General features: G+C 39.3%; 1 protein-coding gene across 1 annotated transcript; it reads right to left on the bottom strand.

Moving 5' to 3' along the window:
• Positions 1–342: 342 nt before the first annotated feature.
• LOC101156913 (semaphorin-4G) lies at positions 343–22,580 on the bottom strand. The gene is made up of 15 exons (XM_011484447.3): positions 22,253–22,580; positions 17,898–18,154; positions 12,020–12,168; positions 11,288–11,350; positions 11,070–11,168; positions 10,819–10,912; positions 10,634–10,747; positions 10,227–10,381; positions 8,642–8,817; positions 6,745–6,889; positions 5,977–6,199; positions 4,207–4,322; positions 3,967–4,121; positions 3,593–3,651; positions 343–3,090 (listed from the first exon to the last, which is right to left on the bottom strand). The coding sequence occupies exons 2-15, from the start codon at positions 18,070–18,072 to the stop codon at positions 2,096–2,098; spliced, it is 2,718 nt and encodes a 905-aa protein (XP_011482749.1). The 5' UTR covers positions 18,073–18,154; positions 22,253–22,580; the 3' UTR covers positions 343–2,095.
• Between the last annotated feature and the right edge of the window lie 577 nt (positions 22,581–23,157).

Here is a 23,157-nt window from a genome sequence, read left to right as displayed (position 1 = left end):
TTATGTTTAATTATTAGCTGACAAAAAAAAAAAAAGGATTTTGGACATTTGCCATCACACACCCTGAAAATACTGGTTCAGTCAGTTGAGTGTGCAATGACACAACAGGTGTAATGTTAAACCACATAATGAAAGCGTGTTCAAGTGTCAAACAGAAAACTCTAAAGTTCCTGAACTTTGCTCAAGGGTTTAAAAAGAGAGAGACTTGCATTTTGACAGAACATGCCACTCAATTAAAACTTTTCTTGTATTGTGGTGAGGGAATTCTTTTTAGTGGTCAATGTTAGAGGCAGCCTGACAGGTAAAGCAGAGGTGTTGTAATAATACAGTTCCAACCACAAATTTACAAAAACTGTTTAAAAAAAATACATGCAGAACAATTCAATTACTTTTCTGTGACAAATTATCAAACATAAATAAGAAGCTTTTATTTTGTAAAATTGTCCCAATCAGTGTGGATTTTACACAGTTTTTCCTAAAGAATTGTTTTTTTTCCACATTAGAAACATCTGCTGACAGCTTGTTGACATGCATTTCCTCGGAATTTAAAGGCAGATATCAGTAAGTGAAGTCATCATGGATTCCTTAAAAGCATGATCTATATCTTCAAGTTGTTGTTTGCCAAAGTCCTTGCGTGGGAGGTGCGTTGTAAAAACAGAAGAATGATTCAGCTGGCACGCTTCGCAGTCGCTCTGTCCAGTTGTTCTGTGGCAGCTGTCCTTCAGTGATGGAATCAGGCTCAGCTCAGACACAATCAGTAATTTTCTTTTCATCTTTTGTGTCAAACAACAGACACAGCCAAGGTTTTACAGTGTTACCAGGATGGAAGGTAAAAACAATCTCAGGCGAAAATGTCTATTAACTTTTACAAAGCACTTTGGACGAGTTATATAAACGTGCAATAAAACAATAATACTGTTACACATCCCATCAGTGCCTGCAGAAATAATCATTATTTAATAATTTACTGTATATTTCTGACTGATTTATTGTTTTTTATTTAATCATTATTACATAAATGCCATATTGCTGATTTATGTTGATCATGTTGCAACACGGATTTTAAATCACAAAAAAAGCAAGAAATATTTTAAGCATTAAATCAAAACTCTATGATGGTTTGAGAATTAACTGTAGTTTGCATAAATACTTTTTGCAATGATCACAACCAACAAATTGTTTAAAAGTTCCAACATTACAAAAACTAATTCAAGGCAATATTTAAACTGTTCAACAAAAATTCAGTCATCAAATTTAAAAATTAATTAAAATGAATTAAATGATGATTAGTTCACCAGTGGTTACTGATGGGGGTTGTTAGGCATGTTAATTGCCATTGTGAGTTCCTGTTTTGTGATCATATAAATCACAATTTATTTAAGGTGCAACATATCAGTTTGTGTTCATGATTACATTTTCTCCCTGGTAACTTGTTTGTCCTCGTCCCACATAACCAAGTTCATGCACATACTCCATTCGTCAGCTCCTTAAAGTCCATCCAAAGAGAAGCAGGTGACAACAGTAACGTGGTCCTATAAAACACCATTCTGGGTCATGTGACTGCCCTTTCAAAATAAAAACATCACTTGTGTCTTGGTTCAAAGTCAAAACCCCATTCCCATGCAAATCCACTTATTTCAACACTCTTAACGAGAGTCCTTTCTCAAAAACACAAAGGCAATTTGCACACTTTTAGTGCTAACAAACTTTGGCTAGCTGCCGTCTCGTCCATGTTGATTCTTCACATTTATTAGTGTCCCCAAGCGGCTGCATACCTTGTTAGTTTGTTATGCGTAAATCTCCACTCAGATTACACCAGTCTGACTGCACAGGTTGCTCTGGGCAGCATTGAGGTGAGGTAGATCGCAGTTTTTATTTTTTTGTTTCCGGCTTAGTCTTTCCTTGGTATTCTTTTTTTTTTTCTTAGATGCTACAAAAAAAAATCCAGACTGACAGGCTGATGTTCAAGTCACATAAAATCTAAATTCGCACCAAAGCCTTTGTAGATAAGACTTTGTCGTCGCTTTAGCCCTAAAGTGAGTCACACGACAGGCACCAGGTAAAAAAAAATGTCCTAGAGGACACCATCATGTCTTCATACAGAGCTCTCGTCTGGTATGGGTAGCAGTTGAGTGTGTTTTCTCTTCTCCAAGATCTTACTGAGCTCATCAGCAAAAGGGAATGGAGATATGCTTTCAGAATCACTCTGCCTTAGCAAAATGTAGCTGTTTCCATTCATTCTCCTTAAAACACTCGGCAGCGTGGCTGCAAACCCGTTGGGGTGGTTGCCCTCTGGAGAGGGATGCTGGGGGGTAGAAGGTAGAGGTGGGGCTGGGGGAGGAGTCTCTCTACTGGGCGAAGTGTGACCCTCACCAGGGACTATTTGTAGAAAACCCAAATCTTGCATGCTGCCATTATGCAGCTTTGACATTCCATTACAAATGCCGTTGCCCTTGCAGTGACTGGAGATGGTCTTTAACTCCAAGTGGGAGGAGTGTCTGTGCTGCGTTTTGCTTTTCTTGTTCTTGTTGTTTCTTGGATATGCAGCAGCTGCAGCACGCAGCGAGTACTTCCCACTGCTGCCAACTTGCAAGCAAAAGCCCATGTAGACGAGAACCACAGCGAGGACCACAACAATGCCAGAAAGGACTGTGATAAGAGACAGATACAAGGCCTCCATGTTTTTGGGAGACAAGTACTTTGAAGGTGTGAGAAGCAGACTTGGGGGTTCCAGTGATGTTCTTTCAAAAGAGGTATCCTCGGATGCTCTCGACTGAGTGACAACGAGCGTTGAAGCTGGATCAACAGGTGGTGCAGGAGGCAGGTCAGCAACAATAGTTACATTGTAGGTAACTATGGCAACTCGGATTTTGTTTTCAACAGCATGACAGGTGTACAGACCGCTCTGGCCCACTTGGGCCTCAATGACCAGCAGGCCATCCGTACCTGACCTGAAACCAGAGTTAAGGTCATAGCCTTGCAGCTCCTTGCCATTCAGAGTCCAGAGAGGTGTTGCCAGGTTGGAGATGAGCTCACACTGCAGCAGGACGTCATCACCCACACGCACGGAGCGGCTTTTCTGAGCAACATCTAAAATACAAGAACACCCACATGTTTTATTAAAAAACAAAATCGAAATCGGATCTTTCATTTTAGCCTCTGACTCCTCTCACATGGCAATTGTTTTACAACAGCGGCATTTAAAAACTGTCTGACTTATCAGGGCCAGACGTCCAATTAGAAATGCTTGAATTTCTGCTATCAAGTTGCCTCGTACAGAGAGTGAGGAAGAAGAGCAGGCTACATTTCATCAGACTAAAACTGAGAAGTAAGGGGAAGGCATTTGCCTGCCTAGAATGTCAAACAGATCTTTCTCCAGAGATGGTAAAGATGTGATTTAAAAAAAAGGGAGGAGAGGGTTTTATTAACACAGTGTGCATAATCAACTTTCAAAGAGTTTTTTCCTGCTATCAGATGACAACTGTGCATCTTTTGAACCTTGCATTCCCTATTTTTAATCTGCTTTCAGTGTGTTTAAAAAAACAAAAAATTGAAGCGGCAGCATTGAATAGCAGATGAGACTTCTGCTTACCGTAGTGTGCCTTCTCACATCCCCTGTTGCCGTGCTGGATGTCTTGTATGAGAGCGGATCTGAAAGGAGTGATAAAATAAGCAAGAAGATTCGAAAAAATGGCCACCAAGATCTGTGCTGTGCTGCGTATTTCCATCTTCTGACTCCGTTTATCTGTGCAGATTAATCAGTACAATTCAAGTACACAGCTGTATGTTACATTTGTGGTCACATCCAGTATCTGCTTTCAGCACTCGCTTAGATTACACAACTGTTTGTGCAGCTGACACAGATAGGGTACAGCGATACCTCAAGTTGGATACATGAAATGAACAAAACGCCACCTGCAGTTCTTCTATCCAGCAGTGAACTCACATGCAGATTCCAACACCCACCTGTTCGCCTGTGCGACAACGTCCACACACTCTTCGCTGTTCCAGGCACAGTGTGGGTCTCTGGCAAAGATGCATTCATAGCAGGTAGGATATCTGCGACAGTTGGAGAGTGGAAGCTGAACCACACCAGAAGGAGAGCCTATATACAAGCTCACCTAAGGGAGAGGAATTATTTTTACACAAAAGAAGAGTTTTTTTTTTTTTGGAAAATTCATTCTTGCATGTCTGTAGGAAGGCTACCTGCTTTGTGGATATTAGTAGATTTGTGATTGGCTGCGGTTCCTCAAACAGTTCAAGCTCTTCTATAATGTGGATCTGACCTTGGACCTCCACAGCTTTGTGTACCCAGCCTTCATCTAAGTGAACATTGCAAAAAGAAAAATAGTTTATTTTATTTTTTTAACACAACATATCGAACAACAAAAATAGCTTTTTCTAAACTTTTTTTTTGTTTTATGTTCATTTATCTTGCAGTACTAGTGCTTAATAGGACACTCATGGCTTTAGTTGGTTAGAACATCGGATTGGTTTATTAGCTGGTGTCATCTGACCAGCTCAGTATTTGCACAGACCATGCACATTTATAGAAACACACTGACATAACCAAAAGTTGCTTTTGACCGTGTGACACTGCCCTTTTTGTGCAATGAAATCCAGACAGTTTTGCAACAGAAGTGGAAGGAATGACAAAACACTTTCCCTGCAATCACCTACCACACAAATACATGTTAGGAGTATTTTTTTAATAAAACTGTACAGTCAGATTAGCTTAAGCCTTAGTCACAACTGCCCTTAAAGGTGGATAGGGACTGTCAGCGGACAAAGAAGTGGTAAAGCTGTATAGGACAGCCAGGTAGCCTGCACGAAATATCATGGTCCCAGACCGCTTAGAGAGTTCATAGAGCAAAACTGTTCTTGCACATTTATAAGGGCGCTGTAAAACAGCTTCACCCGTACGTCATAAGAGCGGGCAACTTACATTATCCTAAATAATATTCACGATACATCTACCACGCGCACAGCAATCATACGTTCGGCTTTCATAGCTCCCCTTGAGGTAGCTGTTTGAGCCTCAGGGGAACTGCAGGACAAACCTGTACTCCCCTTATAATACAACTACGCCCTTCGAGGACCCTCCAGGGGTCCAGACAACCCAAAGAACGACAGTACCTGCATGGGTCAGCCGCTGAACGAGTGCATGTGACTAAGGCTTTAACGCATCTTCTGCAGAGACATAAAGTTTCTCAAAGCCTTAACGTATAAGAAATCAAAGCCTAACCATTAACAAAGTTTAGTTGCAAAGTCGTTTTTTTTTTTTTAATAATTGATCATAAAGTAGGCCTGCACAATATACCGCAAATTTATCGTTATCGCAATATCCAGCTCTGCAATATGCATATCGCAAAAGACGGCGAATATCGCAATAAATCGCAAACCCAAAATGTGTTAAAACAATCTTCTAGCAGCTTGAAGCATTTAACGAATCAAATAAATCCCTTTATGCTTTGACCAATCAGATGGACGCCTTCCCATTGTTGACCAATCAGATGGAGGCCTATTATGTTAACCCTGGTCCTGAAGAGCCTCAACCCTGCCTGTTTCCCAGCTCTCTTTAACCAGCTTGCTGTTGATTGGCTGACTCAAGTGATTTCACATCCTGATTGACTGAACGCACCTGATTTTGGTTATCATTATCGAGCAGTCTAGGGAGAATTGGAAAACAGACAGGGTTGAGGCTCTTGAGGACCAGGGTTAGCCACCCTGACGTTTGTCCCCCATGTCGATGAGGGTCATTTGGAGTATAATTTTTAAACTGTTGCAATGAAATGGGAATGATGTTTTGTTTATTTTTCTATTTGTTTATTTACCGCAAATTTATCGTTATCGCAATATTGATCACTAATATCGCATATCGCAAGTTTTCCTCATATCGTGCAGCCCTATCATAAAGGATGTTTTTTCCTGATTTTTAGGATGCAGAGTCAGTGCCTGACATTTATTCATACACACCTGTCCCCATGTATAAAACATGGTACGTTTCTCCGTCGAGTCCCTGGACCACATGTGCTGCCATATGTGTGTAGTCTGTTGTCCGCCTAAACAAAACAGGCCGTTTGTCTAGAGGTTGGACTTGATGGGACATCAGAGGATGGCGCCTGACAAACTCCAACACATCATCAGGCAGGGAGGTGGAAATGTTTATGCCCCTGGCCCTCAAAGCATCATTTATACACTTTGGGGAAGAAGTAGAGAGAGAGAGAGAGATGAGAGGAGGTTAGATCAGAAGAGAACAAGAAAAAGAAGTGGGCGTCGTGGAAGAGAAAAAAATTCTTTTAAGTCCGGGCTCAAACTCTCTTCACCTGACTAAATGAACTTCTTTTCTTCTTCCTTTGTCCTTTTCATGTGAGCTCCTTAAATAGGCTTTCACGCTTCCGAGTTCAAACCCTTCAACAGTTCTCCTTTTTTGTCAAATAGCAAAGTTAAATGGAGTCCGACAAAGTGTTGAAACTACTGTGCCCTGGGTAGTGTCTGACCCCGCTAACAATGTCATGGCTGCTGCACCTCTAAGTGTTCGCTGAACAAGTGATAAACTAGAGTTAATCGCCATGGAAATGGCTTCCATTTGCATTTTGAGCCTCAACCCATCCTCTCTGATGCTTTGCTTCTATTGAGATTAAACCTCTTTGTTCATCTTCAGCTTAAGTCAGTCTCATCTTTACAGGGATAGGGAACAGTTTCCTGCACGAGATGACATCACTGAGGTTAGCATTTCCTTACAGTTCCGGGCCGCGGTTCCGGGATCTTTCCAGTGTATTCCGTCCACTTAGAGCCAGAGTCCTGGGTCTCCATGTAGGGTCCTTGAAAAGCCTTTTGGACTTCAGCCAGGCTGAAGCGACACACTGCAGACGCCTTTACGTTTTTCCTTTAGAAACCGAGCCACACAATGACAAAAAACAGATCTTGGGTCATGGTCAGCAGCTCAAGAAAAACCGTATGTTTCTATGGTTACCAAACTCAGAGAGGAGAGGAATGGTAGCTAGTCAAAAAGAAAAGAAAAAACTTTATATGAAAAACAGCAATGCAATAGAGAAGGAGACCTCAAACAGACAGAAATAATAAGATGTTTATGAAAACTCAAACAAAGGAGAAATGGTTTAGGGAGTAAAATATTTAAAATATGGGCACAGATGAAAGAACTGCATTAGTAGTGAACAGAAAACACTATAAAAACAGTTTGTCTGCCCTATTACTGTTTTTCTGTTTGTGTTGCTTTATTAACAAAGATCTACTTCACTTTCTTAAGCATTTTTATTTGCATGCGAGATAAAAGCAAGGTTGTAAAAGAGTTTTTCAGATAAAACCAACCGTTATTTGCTTTTTTACTGTCACTGTGCTGATATAATTTCATGCTTAGGTTTTGGCAAATGTTTTTCAGACTTTGATTAAAAGTAATGAAATGGCAATAAAAAGGAAGCAGTTAACCAGAACAAACAATTCCTCCTGTATAATCAAATAACACCGTTTTCATTCTTTTGATTTAGTTTTTTTATTGGTTCCCTTTTATGCTAATACTTTTAGGTCCTGATCTAACTTGTGCATGCAGCAGTTCCTTTTAATGGTGATTTTATAAATGAACTTCCGTTGTTAAAATGGAAGATATACATTTTTTTCACTCCGATACATTTGCTCTGAGAAAAACAAAGATTCTTCTACAGAGTTTTAGTGTCTTTAGGTTGCCACCCTTTTTAAAAAAAAATCAATGAGGTGAAAATTCAGTAAAAAAAAAAAAAAAACACCCAATGACAGCCGACAAAAGGTTTGACTTTCGTCAATATTGCTTGACAATCATGTAATAAAACATGGTATAGTTTAAATGACTATAAAGGACAGTTCTGCACATTTTCATATCAGTAAACTGATTTAGAACTGGAGCAAACCTTTTAAGTGCATTCCATGCAGGTTGATGTGGGCATGTCGTTCCCTCTGGAGATGCTGGCTGCCTCCACTCATGAGGTGGGTGTAGGCATTTGAATTTGTTTGGGGGGAGGCTGCATTTTTCCCTCTTTCCGATTTATTGGAACAGCTTTAATATTTACACTCACTAAAGCCGTATAAGCCCCAGTAGTGGTTAAAACACTGCAAAAACAGACCCCTAGAAATAAGTCAAAAATTCCAAAAATATTTATTTAAACAATTAAAAATTCTGCCAATGAGGTAAGAAAAAATGTCTCAACAAGATCTCTAATTTTAAGAAAAAAATCTCTCGTTAACGTTCTTGATAAGGTTATTTTTCCTGAGAAAAATGGGTCTGTTTACTTTCTTATGATTATGTGTTTTGCATTGTAGCGTAGAGTTCTCTTTTATTTACTTTTCTTTATTAATAAAAAATGGTATAATAGCTTCATTATACTGTTGCAATAAAGTATTCCTGAGTCTTAAAAAGTTCTGAATGTTACGTTCAGCATTTTATCATACTTAAACTTTATTGGAACATTTTGAGTTCATCACTTAATGCAAACCTGATTACAGAAATTTTGGTAAATCCTTTTTTTTATTTATTTCATCCTGTCTTTTTTAGTGGCCTTAATGTAGAAATATAGAAATATTGATAGCTGCCTTTTCTCATCATCTCTCATCCCTGTATGATCTTGACAGGACATCAATTTCCACTCACCACTCCAGGCCAAAGATGCCGTAGAAAAGGGGTTCCTGCTGTTCCACATCAGGCATAACAAACACGCTGCGCAGCATGTTGAAGTGGAAGTCATATTCAGGCAGGGAACAAGTCAGCCTGGCCTTAAGGAAGGAAGTCCAGCGTTTTTGGAGAGTCAAATGACCTCCTCGGTCTCCCTGAGGGAATAAGAAAGGCAAAACAAGGAATATTGGTGTTTGGAAAAAGGAAACAGATAAAGGGGGAGTACAAACAGCTGGTGGAGGACTTTGTACACTGGAGCCAACAAAACTGCCCCCCCCCCCCCCCCCCCCGAACACCACCAAGACAAAGGAGATGGTGCTGGACTTCCGTCGAACACCTGCAACCCTTCAACTTCAACCCATCATCATCGATGGAGCAGAGGTAGATCTATCTATCTAAAAAAATGTTCAAGATGAGACAATATTACTATCCATCCATTTATATATGCATTTTCAGAATGTGATTAATCCCTTTCAGGGTCACAGAGTTGCTGTAGCCAACCCAACCTCCATTGGCCAAAGGCAGGGTACAGCCTGGTCACCACTCTATTGCAGGGCCACACATATACACATACACCTTATCTAGAGTATCAAGTTACCCAACGAAGCATGTTTGTGGATTTTGAGGGGCAGCCAGAGGGCCCAGAGAAAATTCATGGGGAGAATGTGCAAACTCCACAAAGAAAAGCTGGGATTTGAACCAGAGCCTTCTCCCCATGAGGTGAGAGTGCTAACCAGTGCACTGCCATGCAGGCCCAATAATAATACTAATATCATTTACAGTAATAATATACTTTTATTGGCCCTGTGACAGGCTGGTGACCAGTCCAGGGTGTATTCCGCCTTCACCCAACAGTAGAAAATGTACCCTCTGGCAGCCCCATGCCTCCAAGAGGGACAAAGTGGGTTAAAAAAATAGATGGATATATTTTTATCTTTTAGTAGTAGTGGAAGTCCTATATCTGATTATATTATATGTTTTTCTTGATGGTAGGATCTTCATAATGTGCCTATTGCTGCATTGTTTCCAAACCAGCAACAATGACAAAAAAAAATCTACTTATGTTTTTGCTTTCATGTATGCTAAATTAAGGTAAGTTTGGAGCAGAAGTGATTTAATGCGTATCTGCACCAATGGGCTTCATACCGGACAACAAAAGTTTAAGCCGAGGCTTTTCTTTTGAAATTCCAGCACACACTTCTAAATGAACTCAACCAGAGAAGAACTGCAAATGGTACATGTTGAACCAAAGATCAGAGAGGGAATTTGCTTATTGCCAAGTACAGGGCTTATGAATCAACCCAATTTAAACAAAAAACAAGCCAACAAAAAATGTGTACAGCTTATCATAATATGCCCATGTTGAATGGGTATGTAAAATGGAATTGAATGGAATGTAAAACATTTACATTACAGGCAGATGTGAAACCTTACCTTCAAGTCCCCTTGTTCTCATCGACTTTGCTACTAGTTCATCAAACAGTCTGTTTGCTTATTTACAAAGGTTCCTGTTAGATACGTCAAACGAGTGTCTCTACAGGCATCTGTCTCGGTCTGCCCTCACCTTACAAACCCGAGCCACTCGTGCCACCCTGCTCTGGCCGTAGGTTCCAGAGTAGTCTTGATTCCTCTCTGTAAAGAAGAAGTAGATCTTATCATCGCCGCCATTGCTGCTGTCCAATCGCTCCTTCACGAGGGATGAACCCACAAACTCCGCTTCTGCAAGTTGGAAGAGAAATGCACATTTCTTTTTAGCTTTTATGATTCAGATTTTTGTGCACTTAGTATTGCAAAGTAAAGCATAAAAGTGGCTGTTAACATTTTAGTTCATAGCTAATTAATGCTTAATTACGCATTAACTAACATTAATAAGGGGGCCCTTATTATTAGAATTTTCTGTACACTCACTTTTCAGTTAAGACTGAAAAGCATTTTTCTACATGCTCTCATCACGCTAGGGGGTCATCTCACCATTTAGCCAGCGCGTGGGCGCATCTTCTGTCTTCAGAGTGGGAGACGGAGAGTTGCGGCGAATATCTGGAAAGCTCCGAAACTCATACTGGGAAGCTGTGTACAACTGTTGGTCTAAAGAAAAAAAGAACTTTAACTTATCCAAACAAAAGTCTTATGTAATGGAACAGATTTAGGTTGCTTACCTACGAGGAGACCAGTATAACCTGTCGTTGGCCCATAGGGACATTTATCCCTGCCTTCTTCTGGCTGTGATGACATAACAAACCTTTTCTCCTCCTTCAGAGAGAGGAACACAATGAAAGACACATTCTGAAATCCCTTCTAAAGTGCATAGAAATGAAAAAGTTGTACATGTTTCTCAGATCAAAAGTCATAAATAAAAGCATAGAAGTGTATGGTATATGTGTTTGTAGACACTTATCCAAGGTCTTACTATGTAAGCACAGAGCGGACTGAAGGCGTGAGTCCCACACATGTAGAGATGAGTCGAGTTAAACCTTTGGAGTAATCGAATGTGATTATAACACTCCGTCTAAAAGAAAAGAGAAAATATATGGCAATTACGGAACAAAAATTAACAGACGGGAAGGAAACAAGTGCCAAAAAGGGGTAAATAAAAGACTGGAGGTAAATGGACAACCTAATGCCTACCTTGTTGTCTTTTCCCTTAAGTAGGCACTGAAACTTTTGCTCTGCTGAGGCCTCCCACTCAATCTGCAAGCAAACCAAGGATATAACAAGATAAAGAATCTGCTGGAAGATTAAGCAACATCAACCTAAAGAATACACTTTGTAGAGGCTAGTCTTTATGTCCTCTAATGAATTCAGAATTTCAAAAATGGCTAAATGCATTTTTAAATTCTCAATCTCTTCATAAGGTATTTACTTAAAAACCTAAAAAGAAATTTGTTCAAATTAAACAGCAAAATTACATTTTGTTAAATAAAAGTATAAATATGAGACATAAAAAGGAAAAGTCTTAGTTTTTACAGCATACTAAGACCAGCACATGTTAGAATGTTTGTTGACCTTGACCTTGACAACTACTAAATTTTTTGTTGGGATTTCAGATTTACGTCTGTCTTCAAATTTAAACTATTTCAAAATTGACGTTTTTAATACGATATAAATAAGTTTAAGGAAACATTCAAAATGGATTGCCATCAATGGGTTACAAATGTACTCATTTATGTGATTATCAAAAAGCCACCTTTTCTTTTTGTTTTATTTTCAAATGAAAGACAAAAACCTTTCTCCTCCAAATGAAATGTATTTTCCCCTAAAAAATTTCTGCATTGTGCAATGCAAACCAGCTTGTGACCGAGATGAAGAAACGTGGCAGACAAGGCGCTCGTGCAGTCATGCAGCAACAATTGTACTTACAGACGGTGCAGGGTTGGCTGAAATGTCAGTGGCATTGAGAGCGAAAACAGCTCCTCGAGCCCCCACATAAAGACGCTCTCTGTCAGCCTCCAGCAGCAGTGTGCTGTAGTTGACTGTAGAAGACTGGAAACGTCTGCTGCCCTGGACACCTGAGCAGAGGAGAGGTCCATACTGGCTTTCAAGGGTCTCTTGATATAAACATTTAAAGGCACAACACAATTTAAACCATTCTAAAGATCAAAGATGACCTCCCCAGATACAGTTCATTATTTAGTGTGATGTTCACCAATAAATTTTAGATAAGAGAGGAGCAAAGAAAAGGATTTCAACTTCATAATGCTGCTTCTGCACACGTTGTAGAAAAACTGTTCATTGTGTCGAAGGAAAATTGGGTTTTTAACATGTTCTTGCAGCATTTCTTTAATGAGGAGGATATATATATTAAGTAAATTAAGTTTAAAATTGCATGTCTGAGTATTCTTCCTTTTTTATATCATTCTGAATCTGGAGCAGACATAGAAAATGCAGTAGAAATTACACTGGACAGGCAACAAGCTTCCTCCTTTGCTCTATTCTGATGCATCCACTTGGGGACAAATAGATCCGTCCTTGTTATTTTCGTCTGATCTGGCATCTGGCTCAAAATGGTTCGGCTGGATAGCTCCACTCTTGCTCACCGTATTTGTTGGGGGTGTGAAGGACTGTAAGCTAGTGGGAGTGCATATAAACAGTGAGCTCTCAGTAATGGGGAGGGGAAGGGGGTGGTGGGGCTGTTCCGTACCAACAGTCCCTCCCACAATTCAGAGGCAATTTTCTAATGGACTCCTGCTGCTCTGCCGAAACTACATCCCAGAAAACCACACAGTGTTTTTATAATTAAAAAATAGCTTTATAATTAAAAGACCACTGGAAAATCTTTTAAAATAGATCAAAGGATGACATTTTTAATAAATCCGACTTTGTTGTAAAATCTGTAAATTAGAACAGATTAAACATCTTAATGGGCAAGAAGTCCCACTCAAAATGGGTTTGTCAAAACACTTCAACTTTATTTGTCTTTTGACTCATTTTTATAAACAACTCATGCCTGCAATAGTACCCCCTGCTAGACATGTTTAGAGAACCACATTGTTTCTATATTGCCTCGCATTTACCTGGACTTTAAAAAGCACAAATGGTTTCCTCTGAGACCATCGATCAAAGCCGGTCTCTATGGAAACAAATGCAGATTCAAAAATAACGCTTCCAAAAAAAAAAATCGCAGGTTACTGTTTTCAATTGCATTTTAAAGTGATCAGCCTTGCTTTATTGCTTCTATGTCAGCAGAGCTACAGCATGGTGTGATCAAATAAAAGCTCAAACAGGAGAGCTTTTTCAACCAGACCCGACAGCAGAAGAAGAATAAAAGCCAAACCTGATTTCTACATTTGGGGAAGGATTTCTCGCTATGTCTGTGTGATGACCTTGTTTTTTGATAAGAGAGAAGTTTGTATGCAAACAAGGATTTTTTTGGGAGAAAAAGCAGAAACGTTTTACTGAAATGACAGAAAACACCTTTACACAAACTGTCTGTTCTCCCTGGTCAAGAACAGAAAGAAATGCACTGATCAAGTGATGTGGGGAAAAATTAAAAAGTTCTGTAACGCAATGTCTTACAAACTCTATTATTTACATGTTTTGAGTTTGAGTCAAATTTTTAAAATCTTTCTTAGCTCCAAATCTGTATCAAGAGCAAAAAATATTTTGTCATTTCAAGTAAAGGGGATTTCTTTTGAATGGCCTGTAAAAATAAATGACAGACAAACAGAGCAGAACAATTTTGCAATAAATGTAATTCAAATTGAATGTTGATGTTACCATGGCAACCTGTCAGGTGCCCAGTGCAGTGATATTGAGCTTAGAACATAAAAATATTATGAGAAACATTCATTTAGGTTAGGCCTGCACAATATACCGCAAATTTATCGTTATCGCAATATCCAGCTCTGCAATATGCATATCGCAAAAGACTGCGAATATCGCAATAAATCGCAAACCCAAAATGTGTTAAAACAATCTTCTAGCAGCTTGAAGCATTTAACGAATCAAATAAATCCCTTTATGCTTTGACCAATCAGATGGACGCCTTCCCATTGTTGACCAATCAGATGGAGGCCTATTATGTTAACCCTGGTCCTGAAAAGCCTCAACCCTGCCTGTTTTCCAGCTCTCCTTAACCAGCTTGCTGTTGATTGGCTGACTCAAGTGATTTCACATCCTGATTGACTGAACACACCTGATTTTGGTTATCATTATCGAGCAGTCTAGGGAGAATTGGAAAACAGACAGGGTTGAGGCTCTTGAGGACCAGGGTTAGCCACCCTGACATTTGTCCCCCATGTCGATGAGGGTCATTTGGAGTATAATTTTTAAACTGTTGCAATGAAATGGGAATGATGTTTTTGTTTATTTTTCTATTTGTTTATTTACCGCAAATTTATCGTTATCGCAGTATTGATCACTAATATCGCATATGGCAAGTTTTCCTCATATCGTGCAGCCCTAATTTAGGTTCTGAATTAGAAATAAATGCTACAGTGTCTGTGCTTTACTTAAAGGATGTCCACTCTCCAGTATTTATGAAAGTATTATGATTTCCACCACCTGCACTTGAGCGCTGTGACTTTTTGGATGTGGTGTTGTCATGGCAACCTTTCAGATGAGTAAGTGGGGAAGGGTTAACAATATCAATATGTGTAAAAATATGCTTTAAGTTTTCAAATGGTGTCAAATTAAACCAAAAGTTACATAAAAAGTCTAAATCTTCATCACAGCTTTAATGAGTGCTTAATATTTTTTTTGCTAAACTGAATTTAAATTCAGTTTGTCTTTTAAATAACTTCAATAAATGATCCTAATATACAAAAGTTTTAAACACTGTACCTTTTTTGTAAATTCTTATGTAGATAATTTTATATAAACACCAACTGAAAGAACCTGCAAGTCTGAGATTAAGGATTCATTTGCAGGAAAAAATACAGTATGCATACAATTTACACTTTAACTAGGTCTCTATGTTTCCTTTTCTGCAAGTTCCTCTGTCAATTTCCAATTGTCCATAGCTTGTTTCATTTTTAAATATCTTGTATGCAAAGTTAAGTTGGCATGGATAGTGAACAATAAACAAAAAATAATCATGTTAAAATAATAATCAGCCAGTGTCACACCCTCTCTGCTTTTCTAACGTTCATATTTTTTGTATTTCTCATCTTTAACATCGTTTGTAAATGAGAAAAGCAGCAGTTGTTCCTATGTCACCATTTTTTTCTATTTTTTTAGATTGCATACATTGATCATACAAGACATCTACTCTCAACAGTGGACGATAAAGTGATCATAGACTGATCTACAAGAAAAAAACAAGGCCTCAGAGCACTGAAGAACAGAATAAAGACCATCTTTGTCCCCCATAAAATTCTTTAGGCTACATCAGCGTCTTTTTGTTTGACAAGTGGAGATACTAATGAGGTCCAGTCACACAAACACTCTGCAAAGAGACATTCTTGACGTTGCAAACACACTCAGAGACCAATAATGCAGCAGTCATGTGGACAGTTATGCAACTTCTATCAGAAGTCCATCTTTTGAGGGTAAACATAACGCTGCTGTCAAAAGAAGCAGACGTGGAAACAGCTGAAATTACAACAACATGTGCAGTGATGCAAAGCAAACCTGAAATGAATCGACTCTTGGTGTCACTGTTAGCAATGAAGCCAAAATGTGAACCACTTACCCCTTCCATCAAGCAAATTTCTTTTCCCCGTCAAGCAAATGCTGTACTCAGGAAGAAAAATGTCAGACTTCCTGTATCTGTAGCCAGTTCATTCCCCCTCTGCATGGATATCAACTTGGTTATCATTAAGATTCCTATCAGTTGCCATAAAACTATTTCCTGTCTGCTCAGCTGAGGAGCAGCAGCCAGTTACTCATCTCACATGCTGCCCCCGGGTGCTTAAGTGTCTACTTTCCATTCTCTTTCTTCCAAAGAACAAAAAAAGAAAGAAAACGAGTTCAGTCTGTTTTACACACAAACTTCTCCTGTGCAATATGAGCGTTTTATTGGGGCTGAAAACAATACATAGCAAAGACAAAGACTGCATTTCCTGCAAATGATTCAAACATAAGACTCTGACTAATGTGCGTGTGTGCGTGTGGTCCTGTTAGTGGAGCCCGGTGACTCAAAGCAGTTTAGCCCGAAGTGTGACGCAACACGGGAAGATTTATCTGGGTTGTGTGACAATTAAACCACGTCCTGAAGCACAGTTTGTCTTTGGCTTATGAGATCAGGGCAGAAAAGGCGTCTATGGGTTGGTTTATGGGAGAAAACATGATAGGAGTGAGCAAGCATGAGGGGTCCAGATGACTCTGTTTACTATGCAAACTTTTAGAGTTACCTCAGCTGATGGACAAAGTACACACAGTTCAGGGACACACAAACACAAGCAGGAGTTCAAAGCATCTGAGCAGTGACGTTCCAGTATAACATGGGAATTTGCTACCTTTGAGCCTGTTCAAAAAGTTCAAAAGTTTGGTACGTGTGAATGGAGCTTAAGCAATCTGGGTTTTTTTGGTCTATAGTACGTTTTTGCCGTTTATCAAAAATGACTAAAAAATTGTTTTTCTAATCTGTGTTGCTGAAACAAATGTGTCCTCCCACTTTAGTTCAGGGGCCTTGCCTTTAGGTTGCTAAGGAACAAAGAGATTAAAGATCATGAGTTTGCATATCAAACTGATCTAAAAAAAAAAAAAATGAAACAAAGACCTGCAGTAAGAACAGAACAGAGAGAACCGACATAGCAATCACAAAACATGCAAACTCAGAAGAACAGCATGCCAATAGAGACGAGGATGGCTGAAGGAGGAGGTGTAAGGTGTAGGAATGCTTATTGGCTGAGCTGAAGATCACCCGATGATGTGAAGAAGCTCAGTCTTAAAACAGGTCTGTATCACGGGGAACAATATAAATTGAAATTATATACTGTATACCAATGTCTTGCGACACAGTTAAACAGTTGTCATGGTTACTGTGTTATAGTGATGTCAGACTCCTTTGGATGCTCTGCAGGGAACCAAGTGAAAGCTATTCACACATCTGCCGATGTCTCTGAAGCCTGTTGTGATACATGCCATCCCTCATAGGGTGAGCAAACAGTAAGCAAAGCTCACTATATAAGATATATAAAATACAGTATTATTGATAGAGTCCACCCATTGCATCGCATGAATCTAAGCAGGAGCATGCCTATCTGCCTGAAGGACTGCTAGAAAAGACTAATTAAACACTTGATTTGGTGTCAAAGATCTTCAAGAATATTAAACTCTGCTATGCAGCCTCACATGCATGAGTCATGACTCTAATGGAAGGGCAATTAGAAGAAAACCCTGTGGGCATCGTCAGAATTTTGCATCCAAAGCTTGAATTTAAGTATTTAAAGAAGACATTTGGAAACTAAGTCCAAGCCCCCAAATTTAGCCAAATCAAACAAAGAAAGATCTGTCTAACAACTAAATATAGCGAGTAAAAATCTGTGATCAGTGAGCACACAATCTGTGACAGAAACATAATCTCCAAAGTTTCGCATTGAAAAGAAGAAGCATTGGACCGATTCATGGGAAAAAAACAAAAATGTTTGTAAAACAAGACTAAACTAAAGCACACCTTAAAACACAAAAATCAATATGAATCCAGGAAAGTAATGACAAAATCAAACATCTTAGAATTCTATCTTCACAAAACTGGAGCAGAAGATCCCCGTTTTTGTTCAATGAATACATTAGAAGATGCTGCATCGGAGTGTGAATGGATGACAGGGATGTGATTGTGTGAGTTTCTCCTTACCACTGATTAACACAGTGACGCGCGGAGTCACATCCAGGTCCAGGGGCGGTCTGAATGGGTAACCCGACGCCGCCACACACAAGCAGCTCAGCAGCAGGAGCTGTGATGCCAGAGGTCGAGCTTCCTGCATCCTCTCAGACAGACACTCCCCAATGTGTGTAGAAAAAAAAATCATTCACACCAACATTTTCATCACATGCACACTTTAGTCAGCCAGACCCAACACACACAGGCGATGTCTGGGTTCTCCGGAGGATCTGAAAGAGCAAACACAGTTTCACAGTCAGTGACTGACACACAAATTCCGACATGTCAAAAAAAGAATAAAAAGTTTGTGCCGCAGACTTGAGTCAAATTGAAAGCGCACAGGTGGCGTCTTTCAAAAGGATGGCGCTAAAAGAGATTCAAACTGCATCAATCTCACAGCACACAGAGAGCGAGCAGCAACCGTTGACTCCACGCACAAGTCAGAAAACATTAAACAACAAGTGTGGAACACCAGGATCACAGGTAAACATCTGAGGATTAAACTGTGATGTGAAGAAATCCCGAAGAATGAGGCGTGTGAGCGTTTCACACAGCAGACATACCTGAGAGCAGCCAAACCTGAGAATGGAAGGGTTGTCAAATGTATGCATCTATATATGATGTGTGTATGTTGTGATATGAATGCCAATGCTGCTTCTGCAGAGTGAGAACCCCAACTGTGGATGGGTGCAAAGAGTGATGGTGAGCGGAGGAGGAGGAGGAGGGGGTGATTGAAAAAAAAAGAGACAGAGAACGACAGCAAGAGAAATAGAGATGTCACCGTTAACTAAAGTAAGACTGGACCGGAGAATCAATGCTCCTCAGAGGATCTGTCAGTGCACACACACACACACACACATATGTCTTTAACAGCAGGCATTCCAGGTAGCCCGCTTGTTTCTTAATTTATGTGAACACACTTTCATGTGTAACACTATATCTAAAAAAAAAAAAAAAAAAAACTGAAACAGTCTGAGAGAGATTGACTGAGACTTTAGAGAAAGTCCCAGCAGTCCATCAAGGCTGACACCATGACAACAGCTGGGCTGAGTGCCGCGCGTTGTAATGAATGAACACAGCAGGCGTAAGTGAAGGACACACGGCTAATTTGATTTCATAAAATTGAGGCACAGGCTCATGTTTTACTGCATAATATAGAAATGTAGGGTTGGTAGATTGTTTATTTTTGGTAACAATGTCTTATGCCAATGATTATTTCGCTGTGAAACTGTGCCACATTTGCAAGAAATTTGTGGGATGAGCAGAAAGGCTGATGGAGGTATGGCGGTGACACCTATGGCAGGTTTGCCCCATCCTCTCTGCCACAGCCAACCAGCTTTCAATACCAATAAGAAAAGCAGCTGAGGATACCAAAAGCCGAAAGTGTGAGCATGGGCACTGTTACAATGGTCAGTAGGTGTCCATTCTAAGACTCAGCATGCCATGTTTCGCCTGATCTGAACAGGATGTTTTTGTTCTGTCAAACCCATTTCTTAGAGGGATCCAACTAAATGCTTATTTCTGATTAAGAAGCTATTTCAGAGACACACCAAAAAGTGTCTCAGGAAGACCAAAGCTCACCCTGTCAGCAAATAGTTATGTTTGCTTGTCCGTCTTCAACAGATTTGCAGAACCATATATTCGACAGCTTTCTGCCCAGACGGCCAGAACAGAATTCACGCTAATCTCCAGTCTGTTTGTGCTGCCAGGACTGGCCCTTCCCTCTCACACTCGTTTGCTAAAGTGTTGACAACACATGCACGGCAACCTGCTCATGTGGAGGAACAATATGTACAGCCACGATTCTGCAGAAAGCAGGTGGACCACAGGGTCAACGTGTTGGAAAGGCACTGAGGACACTTTGCTGACTGCTGCATTGATTGGGTAACATATTTTGGTGGAGGCAGTATGATGGTGGGGGGGCAGCTTTTCCCACACTAGAAAAACAAAGTTTGTTACATTGAAGGCAAACTTGAGATCAAGATGAGAATCTGCAATCAGCAGAAATTCCACTTGGCAGAATTTCCATACTTTTTTTGAGTTATGTTTTGTCTAAAAAACAAGCGATTCACTGTCTTCTTCTTGTAAATGGAAATAAAAAGACACAGATGCAGAGCAAATCCCCCCCAACCTGAACTCCTGATACGTCTTCTTGTAATATCACTGTCAGCTCTCTGTCCCATTGCATCCATTGACTGAAAGAGATTTTAACAGGCCGTTTTTATAAAAACAATAGAGAAAGCGGTGATGGCTCAATTAACACACAGCCCCGAATCTAAAGGACTCAAAAACTGCAGTTTTAGACATTTACGCATGTGACTGAGTGATAAATAGAATGAAGGGTTATTGTCAAAGCCACTAAGAGAGGATTCAGCTCTCACACAGAAAACAAACCCGTGTTTCACGGGGAATAAAAGGAAACCATCAGAGCTAATCTCTGTTTGTTAGCTGCACCATAGCTTTATATTTGGTAGTTTTATTGTGTGAAGGAAACAAAGTGACAATTCAACACAGCAATAAACTGTGATCAGTCTAACTGAGATCTTATTTTGTTAAATGTTCAACTCAGTGGCCTCATGGTAGAGTGTCTGCTCCGATTCTGGAAGGTTGTGAGTTCAAATCCATGGCTGAGTCATACCAGAGACTTTAAAAATGGGATCCAGTGCCTCCCTGCTTAACAACTTAGCATGAAAGGTTTGAATTGGGGGGGTTAAACACCCAAATTATTACCAAGCACGGCTGAGTCTGCAGCCTGGCGCTCCCCCAGGGGATGGGTCGAAAGGATTTCACACACCAATCTGTGTGACAACTAATGAAACTTTACATTTTCAACTCAAGTGTCTCGACTTAGAGAATTATAGTTTACAGTCAATTTAGTTCTTTAAATGTTTCAATAACTTAAAAGGTTGTCAAAATCTGCCCAGTTATGATGAACAGAACAGTTTAGCACACTAATGTGTCTATATTGAGATTAGGCAAATTATAATATATAATCATCATTGGCATCAATCTGCTAAACTATCACTAAATATGTTTTAATATATGCAAAAGATTCTATGTGTTTTAATATTTATCATTCCTAAATGACTGCTTTATTTCTTTCCTTCTTTCTTCCGCACACAGGCGTGTACTGAATTCAAAAAATGTTACAACTTTAAATCAACTTCATGAATGGAAAGGAGCCGTTTGAAGAGTAAATTTCTTATTTTATGTCTGCCTCCTAATTAATACGGAAAAATATGTTTATTTAAATTAAATGGGCTATATATACGCAGACATATTTTAGGATGATCCCATCATAAGCTATCACTTCCCAATGTCTATGTCTAACGCCATAAGGGAAAAACAGAAAAATAGACAGATATATATAACGTAACATACACCTATAATCTTTATCAGAACTTTAATTTGATATGGATTTTTTAACCTGAACAACATGTGTAGATCTGTTCAAATCAATCTGTTGTGAATTCCAAAGTCTAACACCAATAAAATACTTACTTCACTCAGATCTCAGATAGTATGAACAAAACAAACAAAAACAAAAATGAATACAGCCTTCCCATAGATTTACCAGATAATATTTATGGACACTTGAGTTTTAACATATGATATATGAGGTTTCCAAGACAAATTTTCATCCAATATCCACGTGATATTATTTATCAATTTTATTCTGAAAATGTATTCTTGAGTTGTTTTCACTCTGATTTTTGCTCTTTACTCTTTTATTGACTTCTTCTTTGTGTTTTATTCTTCTATCAGATTTACCAATAGCTCACTCACGTGACTTTCCTTCCCCTCCATTCACAGGTCAATAATTTTGCTGACAGTAAGATAAGGCTTTCTATCACCAGGCTTCTGTTTACTCCAAATGATTAAATCGAATGGAGCCTTTAAATGATCCATGGTTTCCTTTAAAAAAAAAAAAGAAGAGAAGCTGGAAGTTTTCCACTCTTCCTGCGCTCTGAGCTGGCTCCCCTTCATGTTTCTGATTTGGTCCAAGTGATCTAGTGGATCCGAATCTGACCGGGTCCGTTTAATAACGCAGCGGTGTGTCTGTAGGCAGGAAACAGCCGCGGTGTGTTGGTGCAGGTAAGCGCGCGTTCATTCACGACGATTATTGGCGTTTCCACTGATTTGATCATCTGTAAAATCCTTTTGTAATATCATAAAACGCATGTAAGAAGATGACATAGTAATAGTAATGTTCAAAGGACACAAAATAATAATGAATTGAGTATTAAAAAAAGCGCAACCAGGACCTTAAAAAACATAAAACGCACAGAGTTGATGCTATTTACCACGTGACATTTAGGATAACTTACCGTAAGTTGGTTGGCTGAATCCTCAAAAGGATAATTCGCGAGTTGTTGTTTTTTTGAGTTCGTACTATTTCCAAATGCACTTTGAACGGCTGAACACCACCTGTCAAGCAGTGAGCATTGCAGGCTTCTTCCTCAGCCCACTGCTGTCACAGGTGGCCCGACTAGGCCACGCCCCTTTCCCCATTCTTCCTGAAGACGCATTCAGAGGGAAAACTACCCGCTCCTTTTCTGTGCCACCAACCTTTTTTAATGGGAGAGAGGCTTAAAAAAATAAACTGTTATGATTGACATAGAAAATTTGGAAATACAGGGAAGGAAAAACACAAAAAGAGTTTTTTATTAAGCACAACCTGCCCCACTGCACCAATTCAGGTGGTGACATCTAGCGTCCATTGATGGAATTACCCACAATTTACTTTTTTTTAAAATTATTTATGTTTAATTCTTTTTTTCCCGTTTTTAATTCAATATTTAAAATATAAAGGGTTTATTGTCATGTGCACAGTAAGAAACGGTGTTCCTTGTACAATGAAATTCTTACTTTGCTGTCTGCTCCGAATGCCAAGGTTAAGTTAAGTTAAAGTTGAGTTAAAATAAAGATAGTAGTAGGATATGTACAGGAAACTGGAAATTCACACATAACATAAATAAAAATATAAATAAGTACAAAAAAAGATGTGCAAATTCTAAATGTGCAAGAGCAGGAATAATAAACAATGAGGATGTGCAAGGGTGTAAGGGGTTTTTCTTTTTTCTTTTTTTGGATAACTTAAATAATACCTTAAAAGTATACGGACTGGGTTCTTTTTTTCTACAGTTCAACAGTAAAGTTTGGACCGAAAATGTGAACTTAAGTTTTTTTTTTAGCGGCTCTCCCACAGAAACCTCCACATTCTATAATATAA

This window comes from Oryzias latipes, chromosome 15 (assembly GCF_002234675.1).
Source record: "Oryzias latipes chromosome 15, ASM223467v1".
NCBI lineage: Eukaryota > Metazoa > Chordata > Actinopteri > Beloniformes > Adrianichthyidae > Oryzias > Oryzias latipes.
This window is presented reverse-complemented; position numbering and strand designations above follow the sequence as displayed.